The 26,409-nt window shown below is 37.4% G+C and overlaps 1 protein-coding gene across 6 annotated transcripts in view; it reads right to left on the reverse strand.

The window, feature by feature from the left end:
• Positions 1-4,129: 4,129 nt before the first annotated feature.
• The window catches only part of arl13a (ADP-ribosylation factor-like 13A), a 32,125-nt gene continuing 9,845 nt past the window's right edge, over positions 4,130-26,409 (reverse strand). For 4 of the 6 annotated variants that reach the window (XM_061930469.2, XM_061930468.2, XM_061930472.1 and 1 more), the window contains exons 2-10: positions 22,509-22,616; positions 22,374-22,444; positions 22,065-22,308; positions 17,888-17,993; positions 17,628-17,809; positions 14,065-14,212; positions 13,789-14,008; positions 9,115-9,234; positions 4,130-6,163 (exon numbers count right to left, since the gene is read on the reverse strand). In XM_061930469.2, the coding sequence (XP_061786453.1) occupies positions 6,108-6,163; positions 9,115-9,234; positions 13,789-14,008; positions 14,065-14,212; positions 17,628-17,809; positions 17,888-17,993; positions 22,065-22,308; positions 22,374-22,444; positions 22,509-22,616 (1,255 nt within the window). In that variant the 3' untranslated portion in view covers positions 4,130-6,107. Of the gene's footprint in view, positions 6,164-9,114; positions 9,235-13,788; positions 14,009-14,064; positions 14,213-17,627; positions 17,810-17,887; positions 18,465-18,598; positions 18,906-22,064; positions 22,309-22,373; positions 22,445-22,508; positions 22,617-26,409 lie in introns of those variants that run through there. The other 2 variants (XM_061930470.1, XM_061930474.2) reach the window with 2 other exon arrangements.

The following is a 26,409-nucleotide window of genomic DNA, read 5'->3' on the forward strand; positions in this document are numbered from 1 at the left end:
TCAATTGTAATATTTGTGTTCATATATTGATCAATTGTAATATTTGTGTTCATATATTGATCAATTGTAATATTTGTGTTCATATATTGATCAATTGTAATATTTGTGTTCATATTTTGATCAATTGTAATATTTGTGTTCATATATAGATCAATTGTAATATTTGTGTTCATATATAGATCAATTGTAATATTTGTGTTCATATTTTGATCAATTGTAATATTTGTGTTCATATATTGATCAATTGTAATATTTGTGTTCATATATTGATCAATTGTAATATTTGTGTTCATATATTGATCAATTGTAATATTTTTGTTCATGTATTGATCAATTGTAATATTTGCGTTCATATTTTGATTAATTGTAATATTTGTGTTCATATTTTGATCAATTGTAATATTTGTGTTCATATATAGATCAATTGTAATATTTGTGTTCATATATTGATCAATTGTAATATTTGTGTTCATATATTGATCAATTGTAATATTTGTGTTCATATATTGATCAATTGTAATATTTGTGTTCATATATTGATCAATTGTAATATTTGTGTTCATATTTTGATCAATTGTAATATTTGTGTTCATATATTGATCAATTGTAATATTTGTGTTCATATATTGATCAATTGTAATATTTGTGTTCATATATTGATCAATTGTAATATTTTTGTTCATGTATTGATCAATTGTAATATTTGCGTTCATATTTTGATTAATTGTAATATTTGTGTTCATATATTGATCAATTGTAATATTTGTGTTCATATTTTGATCAATTGTAATATTTGTGTTCATATATTGATCAATTGTAATATTTGTGTTCATATATTGATCAATTGTAATATTTGTGTTCATATATTGATCAATTGTAATATTTTTGTTCATGTATTGATCAATTGTAACATTTGCGTTCATATTTTGATTAATTGTAATATTTGTGTTCATATATTGATCAATTGTAATATTTGTGTTCATATATTGATCAATTGTAATATTTGTGTTCATATATAGATCAATTGTAATATTTGTGTTCATATATTGATCAATTGTAATACTTGTGTTCATATATTGATCAATTGTAATATTTGTGTTCATATATTGATCAATTGTAATATTTGTGTTCATATATTGATCAATTGTAATATTTTTGTTCATGTATTGATCAATTGTAATATTTGCGTTCATATTTTGATTAATTGTAATATTTGTGTTCATATTTTGATCAATTGTAATATTTGTGTTCATATATTGATCAATTGTAATATTTGTGTTCATATATTGATCAATTGTAATATTTGTGTTCATATATTGATCAATTACAATATTTGTGTTCATATATTGATCAATTGTAATACTTGTGTTCATATATTGATCAATTGTAATATTTGTGTTCATATATTGATCAATTGTAATATTTGTGTTCATATATTGATCAATTGTAATATTTGTGTTCATATATTGATCAATTGTAATATTTGTGTTCATATATTGATCAATTGTAATACTTGTGTTCATATATTGATCAATTGTAATATTTGTGTTCATATATTGATCAATTGTAATATTTTTGTTCATATATTGATCAATTGTAATATTTGTGTTCATATATTGATCAATTGTAATATTTGTGTTCATATATTGATCAATTGTAATATGTGTGTTCATATTTTGATCAATTGTAATATTTGTGTTCATATATAGATCAATTGTAATATTTGTGTTCATATTTTGATCAATTGTAATATTTGTGTTCATATATTGATCAATTGTAATATTTGTGTTCATATATTGATCAATTGTAATATTTGTGTTCATATATAGATCAATTGTAATATTTGTGTTCATATATAGATCAATTGTAATATTTGTGTTCATATTTTGATCAATTGTAATATTTGTGTTCATATTTTGATCAATTGTAATATTTGTGTTCATATATTGATCAATTGTAATATTTGTGTTCATATATTGATCAATTGTAATATTTGTGTTCATATTTTGATCAATTGTAATATTTGTGTTCATATATTGATCAATTACAATATTTGTGTTCATATATTGATCAATTGTAATATTTGTGTTCATATATAGATCAATTGTAATATTTGTGTTCATATATTGATCAATTACAATATTTGTGTTCATATATTGATCAATTACAATATTTGTGTTCATATATTGATCAATTGTAATACTTGTGTTCATATATTGATCAATTGTAATATTTTTGTTCATATATTGATCAATTGTAATATTTGTGTTCATATATTGATCAATTGTAATATTTGTGTTCATATATTGATCAATTACAATATTTGTGTTCATATATTGATCAATTGTAATATTTGTGTTCATATATAGATCAATTGTAATATGTGTGTTCATATTTTGATCAATTGTAATATTTGTGTTCATATATTGATCAATTGTAATATTTGTGTTCATATATAGATCAATTGTAATATTTGTGTTCATATATAGATCAATTGTAATATTTGTGTTCATATTTTGATCAATTGTAATATTTGTGTTCATATATTGATCAATTGTAATATTTGTGTTCATATATTGATCAATTGTAATATTTGTGTTCATATATTGATCAATTGTAATATTTGTGTTCATATTTTGATCAATTGTAATATTTGTGTTTATATATTGATCAATTGTAATATTTGTGTTCATATTTTGATCAATTGTAATATTTGTGTTCATATATTGATCAATTCTAATATTTGTGTTCATATATTGATCAATTGTAATATTTGTGTTCATATATTGATCAATTGTAATATTTGTGTTCATATATTGATCAATTGTAATATTTGTGTTCATATATTGATCAATTGTAATATTTGTGTTCATATTTTGATCAATTGTAATATTTGTGTTCATATATAGATCAATTGTAATATTTGTGTTCATATTTTGATCAATTGTAATATTTGTGTTCATATATTGATCAATTACAATATTTGTGTTCATATATTGATCAATTGTAATACTTGTGTTCATATATTGATCAATTGTAATATTTGTGTTCATATATAGATCAATTGTAATATTTGTGTTCATATTTTGATCAATTGTAATATTTGTGTTCATATATAGATCAATTGTAATATTTGTGTTCATATATTGATCAATTGTAATATTTGTGTTCATATTTTGATCAATTGTAATATTTGTGTTCATATATAGATCAATTGTAATATTTGTGTTCATATATAGATCAATTGTAATATGTGTGTTCATATTTTGATCAATTGTAATATTTGTGTTCATATATTGATCAATTGTAATATTTGTGTTCATATTTTGATCAATTGTAATATTTGTGTTCATATGTTGATCAATTGTAATATTTGTGTTCATATTTTGATCAATTGTAATATTGGTGTTCATATATTGATCAATTGTAATATTTGTGTTCATATTTTGATCAATTGTAATATTTGTGTTCATATATTGATCAATTGTAATATTTGTGTTCATATATAGATCAATTGTAATATTTGTGTTCATATATTGATCAATTGTAATATTTGTGTTCATATATTGATCAATTGTAATATTTGTGTTCATATATAGATCAATTGTAATATTTGTGTTCATATATAGATCAATTGTAATATTTGTGTTCATATATAGATCAATTGTAATATTTGTGTTCATATTTTGATCAATTGTAATATTTGTGTTCATATATTGATCAATTGTAATACTTGTGTTCATATATTGATCAATTGTAATATTTGTGTTCATATATTGATCAATTGTAATATTTGTGTTCATATATTGATCAATTGTAATATTTGTGTTCATATATTGATCAATTGTAATATTTGTGTTCATATATTGATCAATTGTAATATTTGTGTTCATATATTGATCAATTGTAATATTTGCGTTCATATATTGATCAATTGTAATATTTGGACACACTTGGAGACAGTTTAGAGTACACCAGGACTAAGAAGTCCTCGGGGAGTTAAAAAAAAAGTTTAGATTCATATTTTTACTTACATACATATTTTGCTCAGATCTGTTGATTAACTGCAGTCCTAAATAAAATAACAAATACATCATCATGTTTATATATTTGATTGTAACCCTTTTATTTTGAAAAACAATACAGAAAAAGAGTTAACGTCCATACAGGAAATATTTTAGGGTCAAGGTGAAGATCAGGCCTGAATCTATTCAATCAATAATAACATGCTTTTATTTACAAAGTAGTGTCATGCATTTAAAGACAACTCATTACTAGTAACTAGTAACTAGTAACTATCAGTACATTGAGGAAAAAGGTGGCAAAAAAAGGGCTTAATCATACAATTTCAAATGTTGACTTAAGTGCATTGTAAGGATGTGTTGAAATAGTCTCAGAAAAAAAAGGGGAAAATAACAACAAATATGACTTTGTTGATCATGAAATAATAAAATAATACCTTCGCTACATGTCAGGAACATACTTCTTCTCCATCATTGTCATTAAATCATCATTACCTTATAAAATTCGAAGTTCTGACTCATTGTCAACAAACTAATAATAATAATAACTGCTATAGCAGCCGCAACATTAACGCTGCCACAACGATGACTCTTGCTGACCTACTGCCTTCGGTAATGGCACCATTCCCAAATTATGTCGGCTCTATTGATAACCTAACTAACAACTTTAACGACGCCCTGCGCGACACCATTGATAGCATAGCACCGCTAAAACAAAAAAGGGCCCCTATAAGGCGCACCCCATGGTTTACAGAAGAAACCAGAGCTCATAAATTATCATGTAGAAAGTTGGAACGCAAATGGCGCGCGACCAAGCTTGAGGTTTTCCATCAAGCATGGAGTGATAGTTTAATATCGTATAAACGCATGCTTACCTTAGCTAAAGCTAAATATTACTCAAATCTCATCCGCCTCAACAAAAACGACCCTAAATTTGTGTTTAGTACAGTAGCATCGCTAACCCAACAAGGGACTCCTCCCAATAGCTCCACCCACTCGGCAGATGACTTTATGAATTTCTTTAATAAGAAAATTGAACTCATTAGAAAGGAGATTAAAGACAACGCATCCCAGCTACAACTGGGTTCTATTAACACAGATACAACTGTATCTACGACGGATACTGCAATACAAAATAGTCTCTCTCTTTTTGATGAAATAACATTAGAGGAACTATTACGGTGTGTAAGTGGGATAAAACAAACAACATGTTTACTTGACCCACTTCCTGGGAAACTTATCAAGGAGCTTTTTGTATTATTAGGTCCATCAGTGCTAAATATTATAAACTTATCACTTTCCTCTGGCACTGTTCCCCTAGCATTCAAGAAAGCGGTTATTCATCCTCTGCTCAAAAGACCTAACCTCGATCCTGACCTCATGGTAAACTACCGACCGGTGTCCCACCTTCCCTTTATTTCGAAAATCCTCGAAAAAATTGTCGCACAGCAGCTAAATGAACACTTAGTGTCTAACAATCTCTGTGAACCTTTTCAATCCGGTTTCAGGGCAAATCACTCTACGGAGACAGCCCTCGCAAAAATGACTAATGATCTACTGCTAACCATGGATGTCATCTATGTTGCTGCTTCTTGATCTAAGCGCTGTCCGGTGGCCATGGATGAAGTGCTGGCTGTCCAGAGTCGGGACCCGGGGTGGACCGCTCGCCTGTGCATCGGCTGGGAACATCTCTGCGCTGCTGACCCGTCTCCGCTCGGGATGGTGTCCTGCTGGCCCCACTATGGACTGGACTCTTACTATTATGTTGGATCCACTATGGACTGGACTCTCACAATATTATGTCAGACCCACTCGACATCCATTGCTTTCGGTCTCCCCTAGAGGGGGGGGGGTTACCCACATATGCGGTCCTCTCCAAGGTTTCTCATAGTCATTCACATCGACGTCCCACTGGGGTGAGTTTTTCCTTGCCCTTATGTGGGCTCTGTACCGAGGATGTCGTTGTGGCTTGTGCAGCCCTTTGAGACACTTGTGATTTAGGGCTATATAAATAAACATTGATTGATTGATTGATTGAAATAAAATAATACCTTCGCTACATGTCAGGAACATACTTCTTCTCCATCATTGTCTCTCAGCCTGACGCTCCTTCAGCGCCAGAATGGCTTTTCTGTACAGATCTGTCAGGGACACATCATTTAATACAACTATTCAGTCATCTACTACATCATCATCACATTTTAATACAACTATTCAGTCATCTATTTGGCTCATGGGACTCCTGAGGCAGCAGACAGGTACCGACAGGCCAAGCGGTGTGCGGCTTCAGCGGTCGCGGAGGCAAAAACTCGGACATGGGAGGAGTTCGGGAAAGCCATGGAAAAAGACTTCCGGACGGCTTCGAAGCGATTCTGGACCACCATCCGCCGCCTCAGGAAGGGGAAGCAGTGCAGTGTCAACACCGTGTATGGTGGGGATGGTGCTCTGCTGACCTCGACTGCGGATGTTGTGGATTGGTGGAGAGAATACTTCGAAGACCTCCTCAATCCTACAAGCACGTCTTCCTATGAGGAAGCAGGGCCTGGGGAATCTGTGGTGGGCTCTCCTATTTCTGAGGCTGAGGTTGCCGAGGTAGTTAAAAAGCTCCTCGGTGGCAAGGCCCCGGGGGTGGATGAGATCCGCCCGGAGTTCCTTAAGGCTCTGGATGCTGTGGGGCTGTCTTGGTTGACAAGACTCTGCAACATCGCATGGACATCGGGGGCGGTACCTCTGGATTGGCAGACCGGGGTGGTGGTTCCTCTCTTTAAGAAGGGGAACCGGAGGGTGTGTTCTAACTATCGTGGGATCACACTCCTCAGCCTTCCCGGTAAGGTCTATTCAGGTGTACTGGAGAGGAGGCTACGCCGGATAGTCGAACCTCGGATTCAGGAGGAACAGTGTGGTTTTCGTCCTGGTCGTGGAACTGTGGACCAGCTCTATACTCTCGGCAGGGTCCTTGAGGGTGCATGGGAGTTTGCCCAACCAGTCTACATGTGCTTTGTGGACTTGGAGAAGGCATTCGACCGTGTCCCTCGGGAAGTCCTGTGGGGAGTGCTCAGAGAGTATGGGGTAACGGACTGTCTTATTGTGGCAGTTCGCTCCCTGTATGATCAGTGTCAGAGCTTGGTCCGCATTGCCGGCAGTAAGTCGGACACGTTTCCAGTGAGGGTTGGACTCCGCCAAGGCTGCCCTTTGTCACCGATTCTGTTCATAACCTTTATGGACAGAATTTCTAGGCGCAGTCAGGGCGTTGAGGGGATCTGGTTTGGTGGCTGCAGGATTAGGTCTCTGCTATTTGCAGATGATGTGGTCCTGATGGCTTCCTCCGGCCAAGATCTTCAGCTCTCACTGGATCGGTTCGCAGCCGAGTGTGAAGCGACTGGGATGGGAATCAGCACCTCCAAGTCCGAGTCCATGGTTCTCTCCCGGAAAATGGTGGAGTGCCATCTCCGGGTTGGGGAGGAGATCTTGCCCCAAGTGGAGGAGTTCAAGTACCTCGGAGTCTTGTTCACGAGTGAGGGAAGAGTGGATGGTGAGATCGACAGGCGGATCGGTGCGGCGTCTTCAGTAATGCGGACGCTGTATCGATCCGTTGTGGTGAAGAAGGAGCTGAGCCGGAAGGCAAAGCTCTCGATTTACCGGTCGATCTACGTTCCCATCCTCACCTATGGTCATGAGCTTTGGGTCATGACCGAAAGGACAAGATCACGGGTACAAGCGGCCCAAATGAGTTTCCTCCGCCGAGTGGCGGGTCTCTCCCTTAGAGATAGGGTGAGAAGCTCTGTCATTCGGGGGGAGCTCAAAGTAAAGCCGCTGCTCCTCCACATGGAGAGGAGCCCGATGAGGTGGTTCGGGCATCTGATCAGGATGCCACCCGAACGCCTCCCTAGGAAGGTGTTTCGGGCACGTCCGACCGGTAGGAGGCCACGGGGAAGACCCAGGACACGCTGGGAAGACTATGTCTCCCGGCTGGCTTGGGAACGCCTCGGGATCCCCCGGGAGGAGCTGGACGAAGTGGCTGGGGAGAGGGAAGTCTGGGCTTCCCTGCTTAGGCTGCTGCCCCCGCGACCCGACCTCGGATAAGCGGAAGAAGATGGATGGATGGATGGATATTCAATCATCTACTACATCATCATCACATTTTAATACAACTATTCAATCATCTACTACTGTACTACTACTACGACTGTGTACTTTTGTCCTAAGATGAAGGTTTTTGCAGCATAAAAGTGTGTAAAAAAAATGAGAAATCTGAATATTCCACTAGTGTTGGCCACTAGAGAAGACCGAGCCAATCAGAGCGCACTAGTCAGTATCGTGGCCTGTGATTGGCTCAGCTTTACTACAGTGGAGTGTAGGGGTGTTATTTCACCAGAACGTGCTAATAATGTCAAGAATTATATTCACAAGGTTGAAAAAGGGATTCTATGCTCTGGCTATGAAAAATACTCCATTTATGATGAAGAATTCCTTCATTACCATGGTCTGCAGGCCCGGAACCAATTAACAAGGATAAACAAGGGGCTACTGTATTGTTAAACTGTAAAAAAAAAATTAATTGATGAATAAATGACATGTTAATGTTAATAATGTGCTCATATAATATTCAGAATAAAACGAACATTATTAGCATATTAATAATTATTTTCTATTTTTGTATGCCTAAAATCTTTATCCTTTGTTTTATGCAGTAATTATAATATTATAAAGTATAAAATCATAATGATACTTATATGCTAAATATGATATTATAATATCATTTTATGATCAACAATTTAGAAGCAAAATCATTTCATCATCCTAACAAAAGTATCTATTGAACAAAGTCGTTTTAATAATAATACAAAAATAGTTAATGAAATAATTAAAGTATTTTTTTAAATTCCAAAAAAAAGTACAAATTATATTCTGGGGGGCGATGGGGTGCTGGAGCCTATCCCAGCTGCATTGGTCATTTCTATAAATAATAATAATAATAATAATAAAAACATCTCCATCCAATAATGAATAAGAATAAAGTAATCATGACATCATTGAATAATCATGTCAACATGGAAAGTAGGTGAAAGGTGAAAGTGTCAAAGAGTCTCACCAAGTGTTGCAGGAAGGTGGACATGATGAGACATTTCTTCTGTGTTGATCTTGTTGTTGCTCCTCTTCTTCACCTTCTTCTTCTTCTTCTTCTTCTTCTTCTTGCTCCTCCTGCCGTCAGCTGCACACACCTCAGTCACACCTTGCTCTCCATCACCTTACCAAGCATGGTAAGACCAAGCATGATCTTACATCGTGTCCTGCATGCAGGCCCGGCCCTAACCATTCTGGCGCCCTAGGCAAGATTTTAGGTGGCGCCCCCCCCCACATCGGCAGTGAAGTGTATATACTCACAAGAAACCGAATAGCTTTGTCTTTGACCTTTTTTTTTTTTTTTTTTACTTACAACTATACCTAATATATAAAGCATACTTGCCAACCCTCCCGAATTTTCCGGGAGACTCCCGAAATTCAGCGCCTCTCCCGAAAACCTCCCGGGACAAATATTCTCCCGAAAATCTCCCGATTTTCAGCCGGAGCTGGAGACCACGCCCCCTCCAGCTCCATGCGGACCTGAGTGAGGACAGCCTTGACGAGAGGACAACAGGGTGACAGGAAATCAGAGGTGGGTAGAGTAGCCAGAAATTGTACTCAAGTAAGAGTACTGTTACTTTAGAGATTTATTACTCAAGTAAAAGTAAGGAGTAGTCACCCAAATATTTACTTGAGTAAAAGTAAAAAGTATGTTGTGAAAAAACTACTCAAGTACTGAGTAACTGATGAGTAACATACACACACATATCATATATATATATATATATATATATATATATATGTATATATATATATATATATATATATAGTATATATATATATATATATATATATATATATATATATATATATATAGTCTTGTGATTTTTTCCCCCACACATACATACATATATATATATATATATATATATATATATATATATATATATATACACACACATTTATATATATATATATATATATATATATATATATATATATATATATATATATACACACACATTTATTTATATATATATATATATATATATACAGTATATAATTTATATTTATTTATTTTGCCGTTTTTGTTTACATGTTAAAGGTGTTTTAATGAATATACATGCATGTTCAACACATATAGATTCCTTTCTTTCATGAAAACAAGAATATAAGTTGGTGTATTACCTGATTGTGATGACTTGCATTGATTGTAATCAGACAGTAGTGCTGATAGCGTCCACGTTTTCAAATGGAGGAGAAAAAAGTTCCTCCTTTCTGTCTAATACCACATGAAAGTGGTTGGTTTTTGGCATCTTATTTGTCCAGCTTCCATATTCGTTTTTATACACTTTACAAGAAATACATTGGCGGCAAACTCCGTAGCTTGCTAGCTTGTTTGCGCTGGCTTTCGGAGACTCTTGTTTTGAAAGCGCAGGCGCGATGGAGCGGCACTTTTATTGTGAAGACAGGAACTGTGCAGTCAGTCTTTAGGCTTTTGACGGGATGTACGGTTGAAATAAAAAAGGGTCTTTTTTCCTTCACACTTTTGATTGATTGATTGAAACTTTTATTAGTAGATTGCACAGTACAGTACATATTCCGTACAATTGACCACTAAATGGTAACACCCGAATACGTTTTTCAACTTGTTTAAGTCAGGTCATGTGACCGCCTGGCTCTGTTTGATTGGTCCAACTTAACCAGTGACTGCATCTGATTGGTGGAACGGAGTGAACGTCACCAGTGACTGTATTTGTTGAAACGCAGGGACTATGAAGGTCTGTCTGACAGACCAAAACAAACAAAGCGTGCATTAACAGATCGATAAAAAATAGTAGCGAGTAGCGAGCTGAATGTAGATAAAAGTAGCGGAGTAAAAGTAGCGTTTCTTCTCTATAAATATACTCAAGTAAAAGTAAAAGTATGTTGCAATAAAACTACTCTTAGAAGTACAATTTATCCCAAAAGTTACTCAAGTAGATGTAACGGAGTAAATGTAGCGCGTTACTACCCACCTCTGCAGGAAATAAATCATCCAGACTAGAGATAAATTGTATTATTATGTTTATCTTACCTAAAAATAAATATATTTGTTAATTAAAAAAAAAAAAAAAAAACTAAATTAATTTTTACTATATTTTGCTAAAAACATCAAAATTAATTTTATTTTTATTTGTATTTTTTCTGACTCCTTATTACATCCAGCCATAGAATTATACATTAAAATAAAAATATTTGAAATAATTAATTATAAATTATAATAATTCATTTAAAATGACCATATTTAATTATTAAAATAATTGCTTGTTTATCAACAACTTTAGCATTTTATTCATTACATTTTGAAGCTCTCAGAAGCCAAGTTATGTTATATTCCTTAATATTTATTTATGCAAGTTTGAAGTATCAATTATCTAAACACAGTTTTGTTTGCATATTTTCAGGATGTAGATATACAGGTAAAAGCCAGTAAATTAGAATATTTTGAAAAACTTGATTTATTTCAGTAATTGCATTCAAAAGGTGTAACTTGTACATTATATTTATTCATTGCACACAGACTGATGCATTCAAATGTTTATTTCATTTAATTTTGATGATTTGAAGTGGCAACAAATGAAAATCCAAAATTCCGTGTGTCACAAAATTAGAATATTACTTAAGGCTAATACAAAAAAGGGATTTTTAGAAATGTTGGCCAACTGAAAAGTATGAAAATGAAAAATATGAGCATGTACAATACTCAATACTTGGTTGGAGCTCCTTTTGCCTCAATTACTGCGTTAATGCGGCGTGGCATTGAGTCGATGAGTTTCTGGCACTGCTCAGGTGTTATGAGAGCCCAGGTTGCTCTGATAGTGGCCTTCAACTCTTCTGCGTTTTTGGGTCTGGCATTCTGCATCTTCCTTTTCACAATACCCCACAGATTTTCTATGGGGCTAAGGTCAGGGGAGTTGGCGGGCCAATTTAGAACAGAAATACCATGGTCCGTAAACCAGGCACGGGTAGATTTTGCGCTGTGTGCAGGCGCCAAGTCCTGTTGGAACTTGAAATCTCCATCTCCATAGAGCAGGTCAGCAGCAGGAAGCATGAAGTGCTCTAAAACTTGCTGGTAGACGGCTGCGTTGACCCTGGATCTCAGGAAACAGAGTGGACCGACACCAGCAGATGACATGGCACCCCAAACCATCACTGATGGTGGAAACTTTACACTAGACTTCAGGCAACGTGGATCCTGTGCCTCTCCTGTCTTCCTCCAGACTCTGGGACCTCGATTTCCAAAGGAAATGCAAAATTTGCATGGTTGGGTGATGGTTTGGGGTGCCATATCATCTGCTGGTGTCGGTCCACTCTGTTTCCTGAGATCCAGGGTCAACGCAGCCGTCTACCAGCAAGTTTTAGAGCACTTCATGCTTCCTGCTGCTGACCTGCTCTATGGAGATGGAGATTTCAAGTTCCAACAGGACTTGGCGCCTGCACACAGCGCAAAAAATACCCGTGCCTGGTTTACGGACCATGGTATTTCTGTTCTAAATTGGCCCGCCAACTCCCCTGACCTTAGCCCCATAGAAAATCTGTGGGGTATTGTGAAAAGGAAGATGCAGAATGCCAGACCCAAAAACGCAGAAGAGTTGAAGGCCACTATCAGAGCAACCTGGGCTCTCATAACACCTGAGCAGTGCCAGAAACTCATCGACTCCATGCCACGCCGCATTAACGCAGTAATTGAGGCAAAAGGAGCTCCAACCAAGTATTGAGTATTGTACATGCTCATATTTTTCATTTTCATACTTTTCAGTTGGCCAACATTTCTAAAAATCCCTTTTTTGTATTAGCCTTAAGTAATATTCTAATTTTGTGACACACGGAATTTTGGATTTTCATTTGTTGCCACTTCAAATCATCAAAATTAAATGAAATAAACATTTGAATGCATCAGTCTGTGTGCAATGAATAAATATAATGTACAAGTTACACCTTTTGAATGCAATTACTGAAATAAATCAAGTTTTTCAAAATATTCTAATTTACTGGCTTTTACCTGTATATATATATATATATATATGTATATATATATATATATATATATATATATATATATATGAAATACTTGACTTGGTGAATTCTAGTTGTCAATATACTCCTCCCCTCTTAACCACGCCCCCAACCACGCCCTGCCCCACCCCCGACCACGCCCCCACCTCCCGAAATCGGTGGTCTCAATGTTGGCAAGTATGATATAAAGGGGTGGAAAAGTGACTATTACCTGCAGGGCAAACATAGCTAACCAGAAGGTAATAACAATGTAAACAAAAAAACACCTGCTTAAAAGATCTAATACAAATGTCCCTGAAAAATGTAAGGTGGGAGTACTGTAATTACCTAACGTTACATTATTATTTTCCATAACAATTTAGCCCCCTCCACAATATTAATGTAATAGTAATGTTGTAACAAATAATATTTCTATTAAATAGGCTTTACTTTGCATTTTAATTAACGTGGGATTATTTTTTGTATTTAGAAATAATAGTACCAACTTTTTTTTTTTTTTTTTCTCCAACATTTGTGGCACTGGCGTGGCGCCCCCTGATGGACGGCGCCCTTAGCATTTGCCTATACGGCCTATGCCACGGGCCGGCCCTGCCTGCATGGTCTTACCATGCATGATCTTAGATCGTGTCCTGCATGGCCTCACCTCTGAGCGGCTCGTCGTCCTCATGTGTCCATTCAGGCACCTCCAGGGTCTCCTCATTGACTTTGGTCTTGCCTTTAGGTCTGCTTTTGCTACTGGGTGGGAGAAGATCCTCCTCTTCCTCCTCCTCTTCCTCCTGCTCCTTGTCCTTGTCTTCATTAGCTTCAACCAAACTCTTCTTCCTCCTGGCGGATTTCTTCATCTTCTTCTTCAGCGTCTGCTCCTGTGACAACAATGTCTTCCTTTTTCACCGCCCTGACAATCATCACCTTTATTTACCTTTTGCAGCATTTCTCCTTTGCTCCTCTTGGCTTTGTCTTTGGACTTCATGTCCTTGTCCTTGTTGTCCTTGTCCTTGTGGTCCTTGGACTTCATGTCCTTGTCCTTGTTGTCCTTGGACTTCATGTCACACTGGCTTCCTCGCAGGCTGCACACATGTCAGCAACACTGACATTACACACACATATATAGCGCCCCCCCGCCACACTACAAACAATTAAACACCCTCCTAAATGTTTTTAACACAATGATTATTATTATTATTATTATTATTACTATTATTATTATTAGGGCCCGCATGGCCCATTGTATAAGGACTCCCAAAGGGAATTTGTAAGGTTTTATTCTTTCTTATTATTAGGGCCCGCATGGCCCATTGTATAAGGACTCCCAAAGGGAGTCCTTATGCAATGGGACATAAGGACCTATTGAATTTGTAAGGTTTTATTATTAGGGCCCGCATGGCCCATTGTATAAGGACTCCCAAAGGGAGTCCTTATGCAATGGGACATAAGGACCTATTGAATTTGTAAGGTTTTATTATTAGGGCCCGCATGGCCCATTGTATAAGGACTCCCAAAGGGAGTCCTTATGCAATGGGACATAAGGACCTATTGAATTTGTAAGGTTTTATTATTAGGGCCCGCATGGCCCATTGTATAAGAACTCCCAAAGGGAGTCCTTATGCAATGGGACATAAGGACCTATTGAATTTGTAAGGTTTTATTATTAGGGCCCGCATGGCCCATTGTATAAGGACTCCCAAAGGGAGTCCTTATGCAATGGGACATAAGGACCTATTGAATTTGTAAGGTTTTATTATTAGGGCCCGCATGGCCCATTGTATAAGGACTCCCAAAGGGAGTCCTTATGCAATGGGACATAAGGACCTATTGAATTTGTAAGGTTTTATTATTATTCTTTATTATTATTATACCGACCGCTTCTTTGAGCTGTAATTTGACCCACTTAACATGCTTCAAAACTCACCATATTTGACCCACACATCAGGACCTGCGAAAATTGCCTTTAAAAAAAAAAACGAACCACAAAACTCAAAATTGCGCTCTAGCGCCCCCTAGGAAAAAAAACCTAGACTGCCTGTAACTCCCACTAGGAAGGTCGGAGAGACATGAAACAAAAACCTCTATGTAGGTCTGACTTAGACCTACATTTCATAATAGTACATTGTCGGGCTAAAATCAACAGGAAGTTGGCAATTCCCCCTTCAAGACAAAAAAGTACTAAAAACAGTCACTTTTGTCTCTTTGAGCTGTAATTTGACCCCCTTAACATGCTTCAAAAATCACCAAACTGAACACACACATTAGGACTGGCTAAAATTGCAATCTAATCAAAAAACCTAACCCCAAATCTAAAAATTGTGCTCTACCGCAATTTTTGAATAAAACGCAGAAAAAACTGCTCCTCAGAAGAAATAAATGACATAACTGCCTGTAACTCCCACTGGGAAGGTCAAAGAGACATTAAACACCTCTATGTAGGTCTCACTTAGACCTACATTTCATAAATTGACAACCCCCAGCAAAAATCAACAGGAAGTTTGCTATTCCCCCTTCAAAACAAACTTTTTGTAAAAACCGGTCACCTTCCTTCAAAAACGAACTCCTCTGAGCGCGTTTGTCGTTTCGCCTTCAAACTAACACAGGAGAGAGATTGAACCCTTGTGATTACAATGACAGAAGCGCTTTTTTTTATAACTGCTCCGGTTTTGATTTTATGACCCTTCAAAGACCCGCTGCGCTGATGCTGCTGCGCTGCTGTTTTTTTAAGAAGGCTGCTTACAAGCAGGAAGCACCAATGTGCCCACACAATGCAGACAAGGTAGGTACACTAGACAAAAGTCTTGGGACACTTAGGACTAAAAGTAGACAAAAGTATTGGGACACTTATGACTACCACTGGACAAAAGTATTGGGACACTTGGGACTATAACTTGACAAAAGTATTGGGACACTTACTACTACCACTGAACAAAAGTATTGGGCAACTGGACAAAAGTATTGGGACACTTACACTGGACAAAAGTATTGGGACACTTAGGACTACAACTTGACAAAAGTATTGGGCCACTTGGGACTAAAACTTGACAAAAGTATTGGGACACTTGACTTCAACTTGACATAAGTATTGGGACACTTAGGATTACCACTGGACAAAAGTATTGGGACACTTAGGACTAAAACTTGATAAAAGTATTGGGACACTTACGACGAATACTGGACAAAAGTATTGGGGCACTTAGGACTACAACTTGACAAAAGTATTGGGCCACTTGGGACTAAAACTTGACAAAAGTATTGGGACACTTGACTACAACTTGACATAAGTATTGGGACACTTAGGATTACCACTGGACAAAAGTATTGGGCCACTTGGGACTAAAACTTGATAAAAGTATTGGGACACTTACGACGAATACTGGACAAAAGTATTGGGACACTTAGGACTACAACTTGACAAAAGTATTGGGCCACTTGGGACTAAAACTTGACAAAAGCATTGGGACACTTGACTACAACTTGACATAAGTATTGGGACACTTAGGATTACCACTGGACAAAAGTATTGGGCCACTTGGGACTAAAACTGGACAAAAGTATTGGGACACTTAGGACTACAACTTGACAAAAGTATTGGGCCACTTGGGACTAAAACTTGACAAAAGTATTGGGACACTTGACTTCAACTTGACATAAGTATTGGGACACTTAGGACTACCACTGGACACAAGTATTGGGACACTTACACTGGACAAAAGTATTGGGACACTTGGGACTAAAACTTGACAAAAGTATTGGGACACTTAGGACTACAACTTGACAAAAGTATTGGGCCACTTGGGACTAAAACTTGACAAAAGTATTGGGACACTTGACTTCAACTTGACATAAGTATTGGGACACTTAGGACTACCACTGGACACAAGTATTGGGACACTTAGGATTACCACTGGACAAAAGTATTGGGCCACTTGGGACTAAAACTGGACAAAAGTATTGGGACACTTAGGACTACAACTTGACAAAAGTATTGGGCCACTTGGGACTAAAACTTGACAAAAGTATTGGGACACTTGACTTCAACTTGACATAAGTATTGGGACACTTAGGACTACCACTGGACACAAGTATTGGGACACTTACACTGGACAAAAGTATTGGGACACTTGGGACTAAAACTTGACAAAAGTATTGGGACACTTAGGACGAGCACCTGCCAAATATGCGGGCCCGACCAATGCTGCTTGCAGCTTTAATTATTATTATTATTATTGATATTATTATTATTATTATTATTGCCATCAGACAGAGTGTCTTACAAGCCGCAGGGTTCAAGGTTTAGGAAAAAAAGTAGCGGCTTATAGTCCGGCATTTAAATGCAGGCCCTGCCATCTTGTATGGTCAGTGGAACAAAAAGAGGTTGCCTACAGCCACAGCTGTTTAAGCCAATGGTTTAGTAATCATCAGGGTGTTGATATGACAGGAAATGTGTCACGTTGTAATCATCAGGGTGTCGATATGACACGTTGCCTTCCTCACCGCTCCCTCTTGTTTTTGCTGGCCGTCCTCTCTGGGGGCCCCAAGGGACTCTTGCTGTCCTGGACCACGCGGGTGCTCAGCTGCAGGTAGTCCAGGCACACGGCTCTCAGCAGCCAGCGAAGACCTCGTAGAGTCTTCCTGTCCGACCGGCGCCGGATGTCCATTAAGGCTGAACAGGGCTCCTGTGTGGAGAGGGGGGGGCCACAAGGGCCACATGAGTGAAGTCCAAGTGTGAAGATGGTCCACGTGTGAGACTTTACTATGTGGCACAGGCAGCGGCTCTGGTTGACCAGCTTCTCCAAGGACAACATCTCAGTCAGATCACTTCCCAGCAGGGCCTTCATTTTGTCTTGTTTGTTCGCCAAGCTGCCGACACAAGACAACACCTCGGTCACGCTCACACTCAAGGGCCACTTGCTCCCAAGGCCCCTGGACCACCACATGCTCTCAAGGCCCCTGGACCACCACATGCTCCCAAGGCCCCTGGGCCACCACATGCTCTCAAGGCCCCTGGACCACCACATGCTCTCAAGGCCCCTGGACTGCCACATGGTGTCAAGGCCCCTGGACCACCACATGCTCTCAAGGCCCCTGGACCACCACATGCTCTCAAGGCCCCTGTTCCAGACCGCCACATGCTCTCAAGGCCCCTGGTCCATACCACCACTTGCTCTCAAGGCCCCTGGTATGGACCTCCACATGCTCTCTAGGCCCCTGGTCTGGACCGCCACATGCTCTTAAGGCCCCTGGTCCGGACCTCCACATACTCTCAAGGCCCCTAGACGCCACATGCTCTCAAGGCCCCTGGACCTCCACATGCTCTCAAGGCCCCTGGACCTCCACATGCTCTCAAGGCCCCTAGACGCCACATGCTCTCAAGGGCCCTGGACCGCCATATTCTCTAAAGGCCCCTGGACCACCACATGCTCCCAAGGCCCCTGGACCACCACATGCTCTCAAGGCCCCTGGACCACCACATGCTCTCAAGGCCCCTGGACTGCCACATGGTGTCAAGGCCCCTGGACCACCACATGCTCTCAAGGCCCCTGGACCACCACATGCTCTCAAGGCCCCTGTTCCAGACCGCCACATGCTCTCAAGGCCCCTGGTCCATACCACCACTTGCTCTCAAGGCCCCTGGTATGGACCTCCACATGCTCTCAAGGCCCCTGGTCTGGACCGCCACATGCTCTTAAGGCCCCTGGTCCGGACCTCCACATACTCTCAAGGCCCCTAGACGCCACATGCTCTCAAGGCCCCTGGACCTCCACATGCTCTCAAGGCCCCTGGACCTCCACATGCTCTCAAGGCCCCTGGACCTCCACATGCTCTCAAGGCCCCTAGACGCCACATGCTCTCACGGCCCCTGGACCACCACATGCTCTCAAGGCCCCTGGACTGCCACATGGTGTCAAGGCCCCTGGACCACCACATGCTCTCAAGGCCCCTGGACCACCACATGCTCTCAAGGCCCCTGTTCCAGACCGCCACATGCTCTCAAGGCCCCTGGTCCATACCACCACTTGCTCTCAAGGCCCCTGGTATGGACCTCCACATGCTCTTAAGGCCCCTGGTCTGGACCACCACATGCTCTTAAGGCCCCTGGTCCGGACCTCCACATACTCTCAAGGCCACATGCTCTCAAGGCCCCTGGACCTCCACATGCTCTCAAGGCCCCTGGACCTCCACATGCTCTCAAGGCCCCTGGACCACCACATGCTCTCAAGGCCCCTAGACGCCACATGCTCTCAAGGGCCCTGGACCGCCATATTCTCTAAAGGCCCCTGGACCGCCACATGGTGTCAAGGCCCCTGGACCACCACATGCTCTCAAGGCCCCTGTTCCAGACCGCCACATGCTCTCAATTTGATTTCAAAGTTATGTTTTACAATCAAACGTAGAAGCAAAACGATGAAAGAAGCGGTGGTCTGAGGTCAGACTTCACGTCCTTGTGGACTCTTGAAAAACTCTTCAAGTCACCTCAAGTCATCTAAGAATGATTATTAGTTATTAATGATTATTAGTAGTATTGTATTTAAGTCACCTAAGAATGATTATTAGTTATTAATGATTATTAGTAGTATTCTAGTTAAGTAATCTAAGAATGATTATTAGTTATTAATGATTATTAGTAGTATTGTATTTAAGTCATCTAAGAATGATTATTAGTTATTAATGATTATTAGTAGTATTGTATATAAGTCATCTAAGAATGATTATTACTTATTAATGATTATTAGTAGTATTCTATTTAAGTAATATAAGAATGATTATTAGTTATTAATGATTATTAGTAATATTGTATTTAAGTCATCTACGAATGATTATTAGTTATTAATGATTATTAGTAGTATTGTATTTAAGTCATCTAAGAATGATTATTAGTAGTATTGTATTTAAGTCACCTAAGAATGATTATTAGTTATTAATGATTATTAGTAGTATTGTATTTAAGTCACCTAAGAATGATTATTAGTTATTAATGATTATTAGTAGTATTGTATTTAAGTCATCTAAGAATGATTATTAGTAGTATTGTATTTAAGTCATCTAAGAATGATTATTAGTTATTAATGATTATTAGTAGTATTGTATTTAAGTCACCTAAGAATGATTATTAGTTATTAATGATTATTAGTAGTATTGTATATAAGTCATCTAAGAATGATTATTACTTATTAATGATTATTAGTAGTATTCTATTTAAGTAATATAAGAATGATTATTAGTTATTAATGATTATTAGTAATATTGTATTTAAGTCATCTACGAATGATTATTAGTTATTAATGATTATTAGTAGTATTGTATTTAAGTCATCTAAGAATGATTATTAGTAGTATTGTATTTAAGTCACCTAAGAATGATTATTAGTTATTAATGATTATTAGTAGTATTGTATTTAAGTCACCTAAGAATGATTATTAGTTATTAATGATTATTAGTAGTATTGTATTTAAGTCATCTAAGAATGATTATTAGTAGTATTGTATTTAAGTCATCTAAGAATGATTATTAGTTATTAATGATTATTAGTAGTATTGTATTTAAGTCACCTAAGAATGATTATTAGTTATTAATGATTATTAGTAGTATTCTAGTTAAGTAATCTAAGAATGATTATTAGTTATTAATGATTATTAGTAGTATTGTATTTAAGTCATCTAAGAATGATTATTAGTTATTAATGATTATTAGTAGTATTGTATTAAAGTCATCTAAGAATGATTATTAGTTATTAATGATTATTAATAGTATTGTATTTAAGTAATGTAAGAATGATTATTAGTTATTAATGATTATTAGTAGTATTGTATTTAAGTCATCTAAGAATGATTATTAGTTATTAATGATTATTAGTAGTATTCTATTTAAGTAATCTAAGAATGATTATTAGTTATTAATGATTATTAGTAGTATTCTATTTAAGTAATCTAAGAATGATTATTAGTTATTAATGATTATTAGTAGTATTGTATTTAAGTCATCTGAGAATGATTATTAGTAGTATTGTATTTAAGTCATCTAAGAATGATTATTAGTTATTAATGATTATTAGTAGTATTGTATTTAAGTCATCTAAGAATGATTATTAGTTATTAATGATTATTAGTAGTATTCTATTTAAGTAATCTAAGAATGATTATTAGTTATTAATGATTATTAGTAGTATTGTATTTAAGTCATCTAAGAATGATTATTAGTTATTAATGATTATTAGTAGTATTGTATTTAAGTCATCTAAGAATGATTATTAGTTATTAATGATTATTAGTAGTATTGTAATTAAGTCATCTAAGAATGATTATTAGTTATTAATGATTATTAGTAGTATTCTATTTAAGTAATATAAGAATGATTATTAGTTATTAATGATTATTAGTAGTATTGTATTTAAGTCATCTACAAATGATTATTAGTTATTAATGATTATTATTAGTATTGTATTTAAGTCATCTAAGAATGATTATTAGTAGTATTGTATTTAAGTCATCTAAGAATTATTATTAGTTATTAATGATTATTAGTAGTATTCTATTTAAGTAATATAAGAATGATTATTAGTTATTAATGATTATTAGTAGTATTGTATTTTAGTCATCTACGAATGATTATTAGTTATTAATGATTATTAGTAGTATTCTATTTAAGTAATCTAAGAATGATTATTAGTTATTAATGATTATTAGTAGTATTGTATTTAAGTCATCTAAGAATGATTATTAGTTATTAATGATTATTAGTAGTATTGTATTTAAGTCATCTAAGAATACATCCGTGTTCAAAAGACTTAACTAAGATATGTCACATGTATGTCAGTCATGAGGATCTATAAAAACATGTAAACATCCGTGTTCAAAAGACTTAACAGTTATGGTGCAGGTACATGGATCTGCCACCAGAGGGGAGTGTTTCTCATGTTCCGTGTCTACTTACACAAGGATGGGTTTCCCTGCCACTCTGGGTTGCTTGAGGAGGTCAGTCAGGACCTCCTTGACCTCCTTCATCCTGGGACGGTCACTGGAGTCCACCACGAAGATGATCCCGTGCGCTTCTCCATAAAAGTCTCCCCAAACCCCCGCTGACCCCCCAACATCCAGCAGGGTGACCAGGTAGTTCTCCACCCTGGTCTGGTTCCTCACGCAGCCCTGGGTGGGGCCACATTCCACGGCGTGGGGGACTAGAGAAGATGGACAAGTTATTTTCCGGTCAACCCTGGCCTGGAACACGTGGACTGTTCGGCACCTCTGAGCATCCCTCGGATGGAGGAGGTCTTTCCCGCCTTGTCCAGACCCACCACCAGAAGGGTCACCGGCCTGCGGACAGGAAGCATAAATCATGCTGCATGTTGACATGTTTCTGTGGAACACGTAACCACACCTGATTGGTTCCTGGAACTTGGAGAACCAGGTGCAGCAGTTGCTCATCAGGTTGAACATGTTGTGGTGAGGTGAGCACACAGGCCACCATGTTCTCTGCAGGCGGGAGCTGGAGACACAAAGACCTCCTTTCAGTCCTGAGGAACACACTGACTAAATGACAACTAAGTCTTCTTCTGGCAGCAAGTCATTCTGAACTAAAACTACTTTCAGTCATTCTGAACTAACTCATCAGAAAACCATCTAGTCTTAGACTTAGATTGGTCACATCTAGTTTTAGATTGGTCACATCTAGTCTTTGACTTAGATTGGTCAGATCTAGTCTTAGACTTAGATTGGTCACATCTAGTCTTAGATTTAGATTAGTCACATCTAACTTTAGACTTAGATTGGTCACATCTAACATTAGACTTAGACTGGTCAGATCTAGTCTTAGACTTAGATTGGTCACAGCTAGTCTTAGACTTAGATTGGTCACATCTAGTCTTAGACTTAGATTGGTCACATCTAGTCTTAGACTTAGACTGGTCACATCTAACCTTAGACTTAGATTGGTCAGATCTAGTCTTAGACTTAGATTGGTCACATCTAGTCTTAGACTTAGATTGGTCACATCTAGTTTTAGATTGGTCACATCTAGTCTTTGACTTAGATTGGTCAGATCTAGTCTTAGACTTAGATTGGTCACATCTAGTCTTAGATTTAGATTAGTCACATCTAACTTTAGACTTAGATTGGTCACATCTAACATTAGACTTAGACTGGTCAGATCTAGTCTTAGACTTAGATTGGTCACATCTAGTCTTAGACTTAGATTGGTCACATCTAACCTTAGACTTAGATTGGTCAGATTTAGTCTTAGACTTAGATTGGTCACATCTAACCTTGGACTTAGACTGGTCAGATCTAGTCTTAGACTTAGATTGATCAGATCTAGTCTTTGACTTAGATTGGTCACATCTAACCTTAGACTTAAACTGGTCAGATCTAGTCTTAGACTTAGATTGGTCAGATCTAGTCTTAGACTTAGATTGGTCACATCTAGTCTTAGACTTAGATTAGTCACATCTAACTTTAGACTTAGATTGGTCACATCTAACCTTAGACTTAGACTGGTCAGATATAGTCTTAGACTTAGATTGGTCAGATCTAGTCTTAGACTTAGATTGGTCACATCTAGTCTTAGACTTAGATTAGTCACATCTAACTTTAGACTTAGATTGGTCACATCTAACCTTAGACTTAGACTGGTCAGATCTAGTCTTAGACTTAGATTGGTCACATCTAGTCTTAGACTTAGATTGGTCACATCTAGTCTTAGACTTAGATTGGTCACATCTAGTCTTAGACTTAGACTGGTCACATCTAACCTTAGACTTAGATTGGTCAGATCTAGTCTTAGACTTAGATTGGTCATATCTAGTCTTAGACTTACATTGGTCAGATTTAGTCTTAGACTTAGATTGGTCACATCTAACCGTAGACTTAGATTGGTCAGATCTAGTCTTAGACTTAGATTGGTCACATCTAGTCTTAGACTTAGATTGGTCACAACTAGTGTTAAACTTAGATTGGTCAGATCTAGTCTTAGACTTAGATTGGTGACATCTAGTCTTAGACTAAGATTGGTCAGATTTAGTCTTAGACTTAGATTGGTCACATCTAACCTTAGACTTAGACTGGTCAGATCTAGTCTTAGACTTAGATTGATCAGATCTAGTCTCTGACTTAGATTGGTCACATCTAGTCTTAGACTTTGACTGGTCACATCTAGTCTTAGACTTAGATTGATCACATCTAGTCTTAGACTTAGATTGGTCTCATCTAGTCTTAGACTTAGATTGGTCATATCTAGTCTTAGACTTAGATTGGTCAGATCTAGTCTTAGACTTAGATGGGTCACATCTAGTCTTGGACTTAGATTGGTCACATCTAGTCTTAGACTTTGACTGGTCACATCTAGTCTTAGACTTAGATTGCACTAAATAAAAGTCTTAATGTCCAAATACAGGCCACGTTCCACACACACACACACACACACACACACACACACACACACACACACACACACACACACACACACACACACACACACACACACACACACACACACACATTAAACACAAGGACTGGCAGATCCAATGCATCTGTTCAGGCTGTGTGTAATCTGCTCAAGCCAGTTGAGAACAGCCTGCTTCTCCTGTGTTGTCGACAAGTTGACCCATATTTGTTGTAGACAAGTTGACCCATATTTGTTGTCAACAAGTTGACCCATGGTTGATGTCGACAAGTTGACTCATATTTGTTGTGGACAAATTGACCCATATTTGTTGTCGACAAGTTGACCCATATTTGTTGTGGACAAATTGACCCATATTTGTTGTGGACAAGTTGACCCATATTTGTTGTCGACAAATTGACCCATATTTGTTGTGGACAAGTTGACCCATATTTGTTGTCGACAAGTTGACCCATATGTGTTGTCAACAAATGGTTGACACATATTTGTTGTGGACAAGTTGCCCCATAGTTGTTGTGGACAAGTTGACCCATATTTGTTGTGGACAAGTTAACCCATGTTTGTTGTAGACAAGTTGACCCATATTTGTTGTCAACAAGTTGACCCATAGTTGATGTCGACAAGTTGACTCATATTTGTTGTGGACAAATTGACCCATATTTGTTGTCGACAAGTTGACCCATATTTGTTGTGGACAAATTGACCCATATTTGTTGTCGACAAGTTGACCCATATGTGTTGTCAACAAATGGTTGACACATATTTGTTGTGGACAAGTTGCCCCATATTTGTTGTAGACAAGTTGACCCATATTTGTTGTCAACAAGTTGACCCATAGTTGATGTCGACAAGTTGACTCATATTTGTTGTGGACAAGTTGACCCATATGTGTTGTCAACAAATGGTTGACACATATTTGTTGTGGACAAGTTGCCCCATAGTTGTTGTGGACAAGTTGACCCATATTTGTTGTGGACAAGTTAACCCATATTTGTTGTGGACAAGTTAACCCATATTTGTTGTGGACAAGTTAACCCATATTTGTTGTAGACAAGTTGACCCATATTTGTTGTCAACAAGTTGACCCATAGTTGATGTTGACAAGTTGACTCATATTTGTTGTGGACAAATTGACCCATATTTGTTGTGGACAAGTTGACCCATATTTGTTGTGGACAAGTTAACCCATATTTGTTGTGGACAAGTTAACCCATATTTGTTGTAGACAAGTTGACCCATATTTGTTGTCAACAAGTTGACCCATAGTTGATGTTGACAAGTTGACTCATATTTGTTGTGGACAAATTGACCCATATTTGTTGTCGACAAGTTGACCCATATTTGTTGTGGACAAATTGACCCATATTTGTTGTGGACAAGTTGACCCATATATGTTGTGGACAAGTTGACCCATATTTGTTGTCGACAAGTTGACCCATATGTGTTGTCAACAAATGGTTGACACATATTTGTTGTGGACAAGTTGCCCCATAGTTGTTGTTGACAAGTTGACCCATATTTGTTGTGGACAAGTTAACCCATATTTGTTGTGGACAAGTTAACCCATATTTGTTGTAGACAAGTTGACCCATATTTGTTGTCAACAAGTTGACCCATAGTTGATGTCGACAAGTTGACTCATATTTGTTGTGGACAAATTGACCCATATTTGTTGTCGACAAGTTGACCCATATTTGTTGTGGACAAATTGACCCATATTTGTTGTCGACAAGTTGACCCATATTTGTTGTGGACAAGTTGACCCATATTTGTTGTCGACAAGTTGACCCATATGTGTTGTCAACAAATGGTTGACACATATTTGTTGTGGACAAGTTGCCCCATAGTTGTTGTGGACAAGTTGCCCCATAGTTGTTGTGGA

The sequence above is a fragment of the Nerophis lumbriciformis genome, linkage group LG36, assembly GCF_033978685.3.
Source record: "Nerophis lumbriciformis linkage group LG36, RoL_Nlum_v2.1, whole genome shotgun sequence".
NCBI classification, from domain to species: domain Eukaryota; kingdom Metazoa; phylum Chordata; class Actinopteri; order Syngnathiformes; family Syngnathidae; genus Nerophis; species Nerophis lumbriciformis.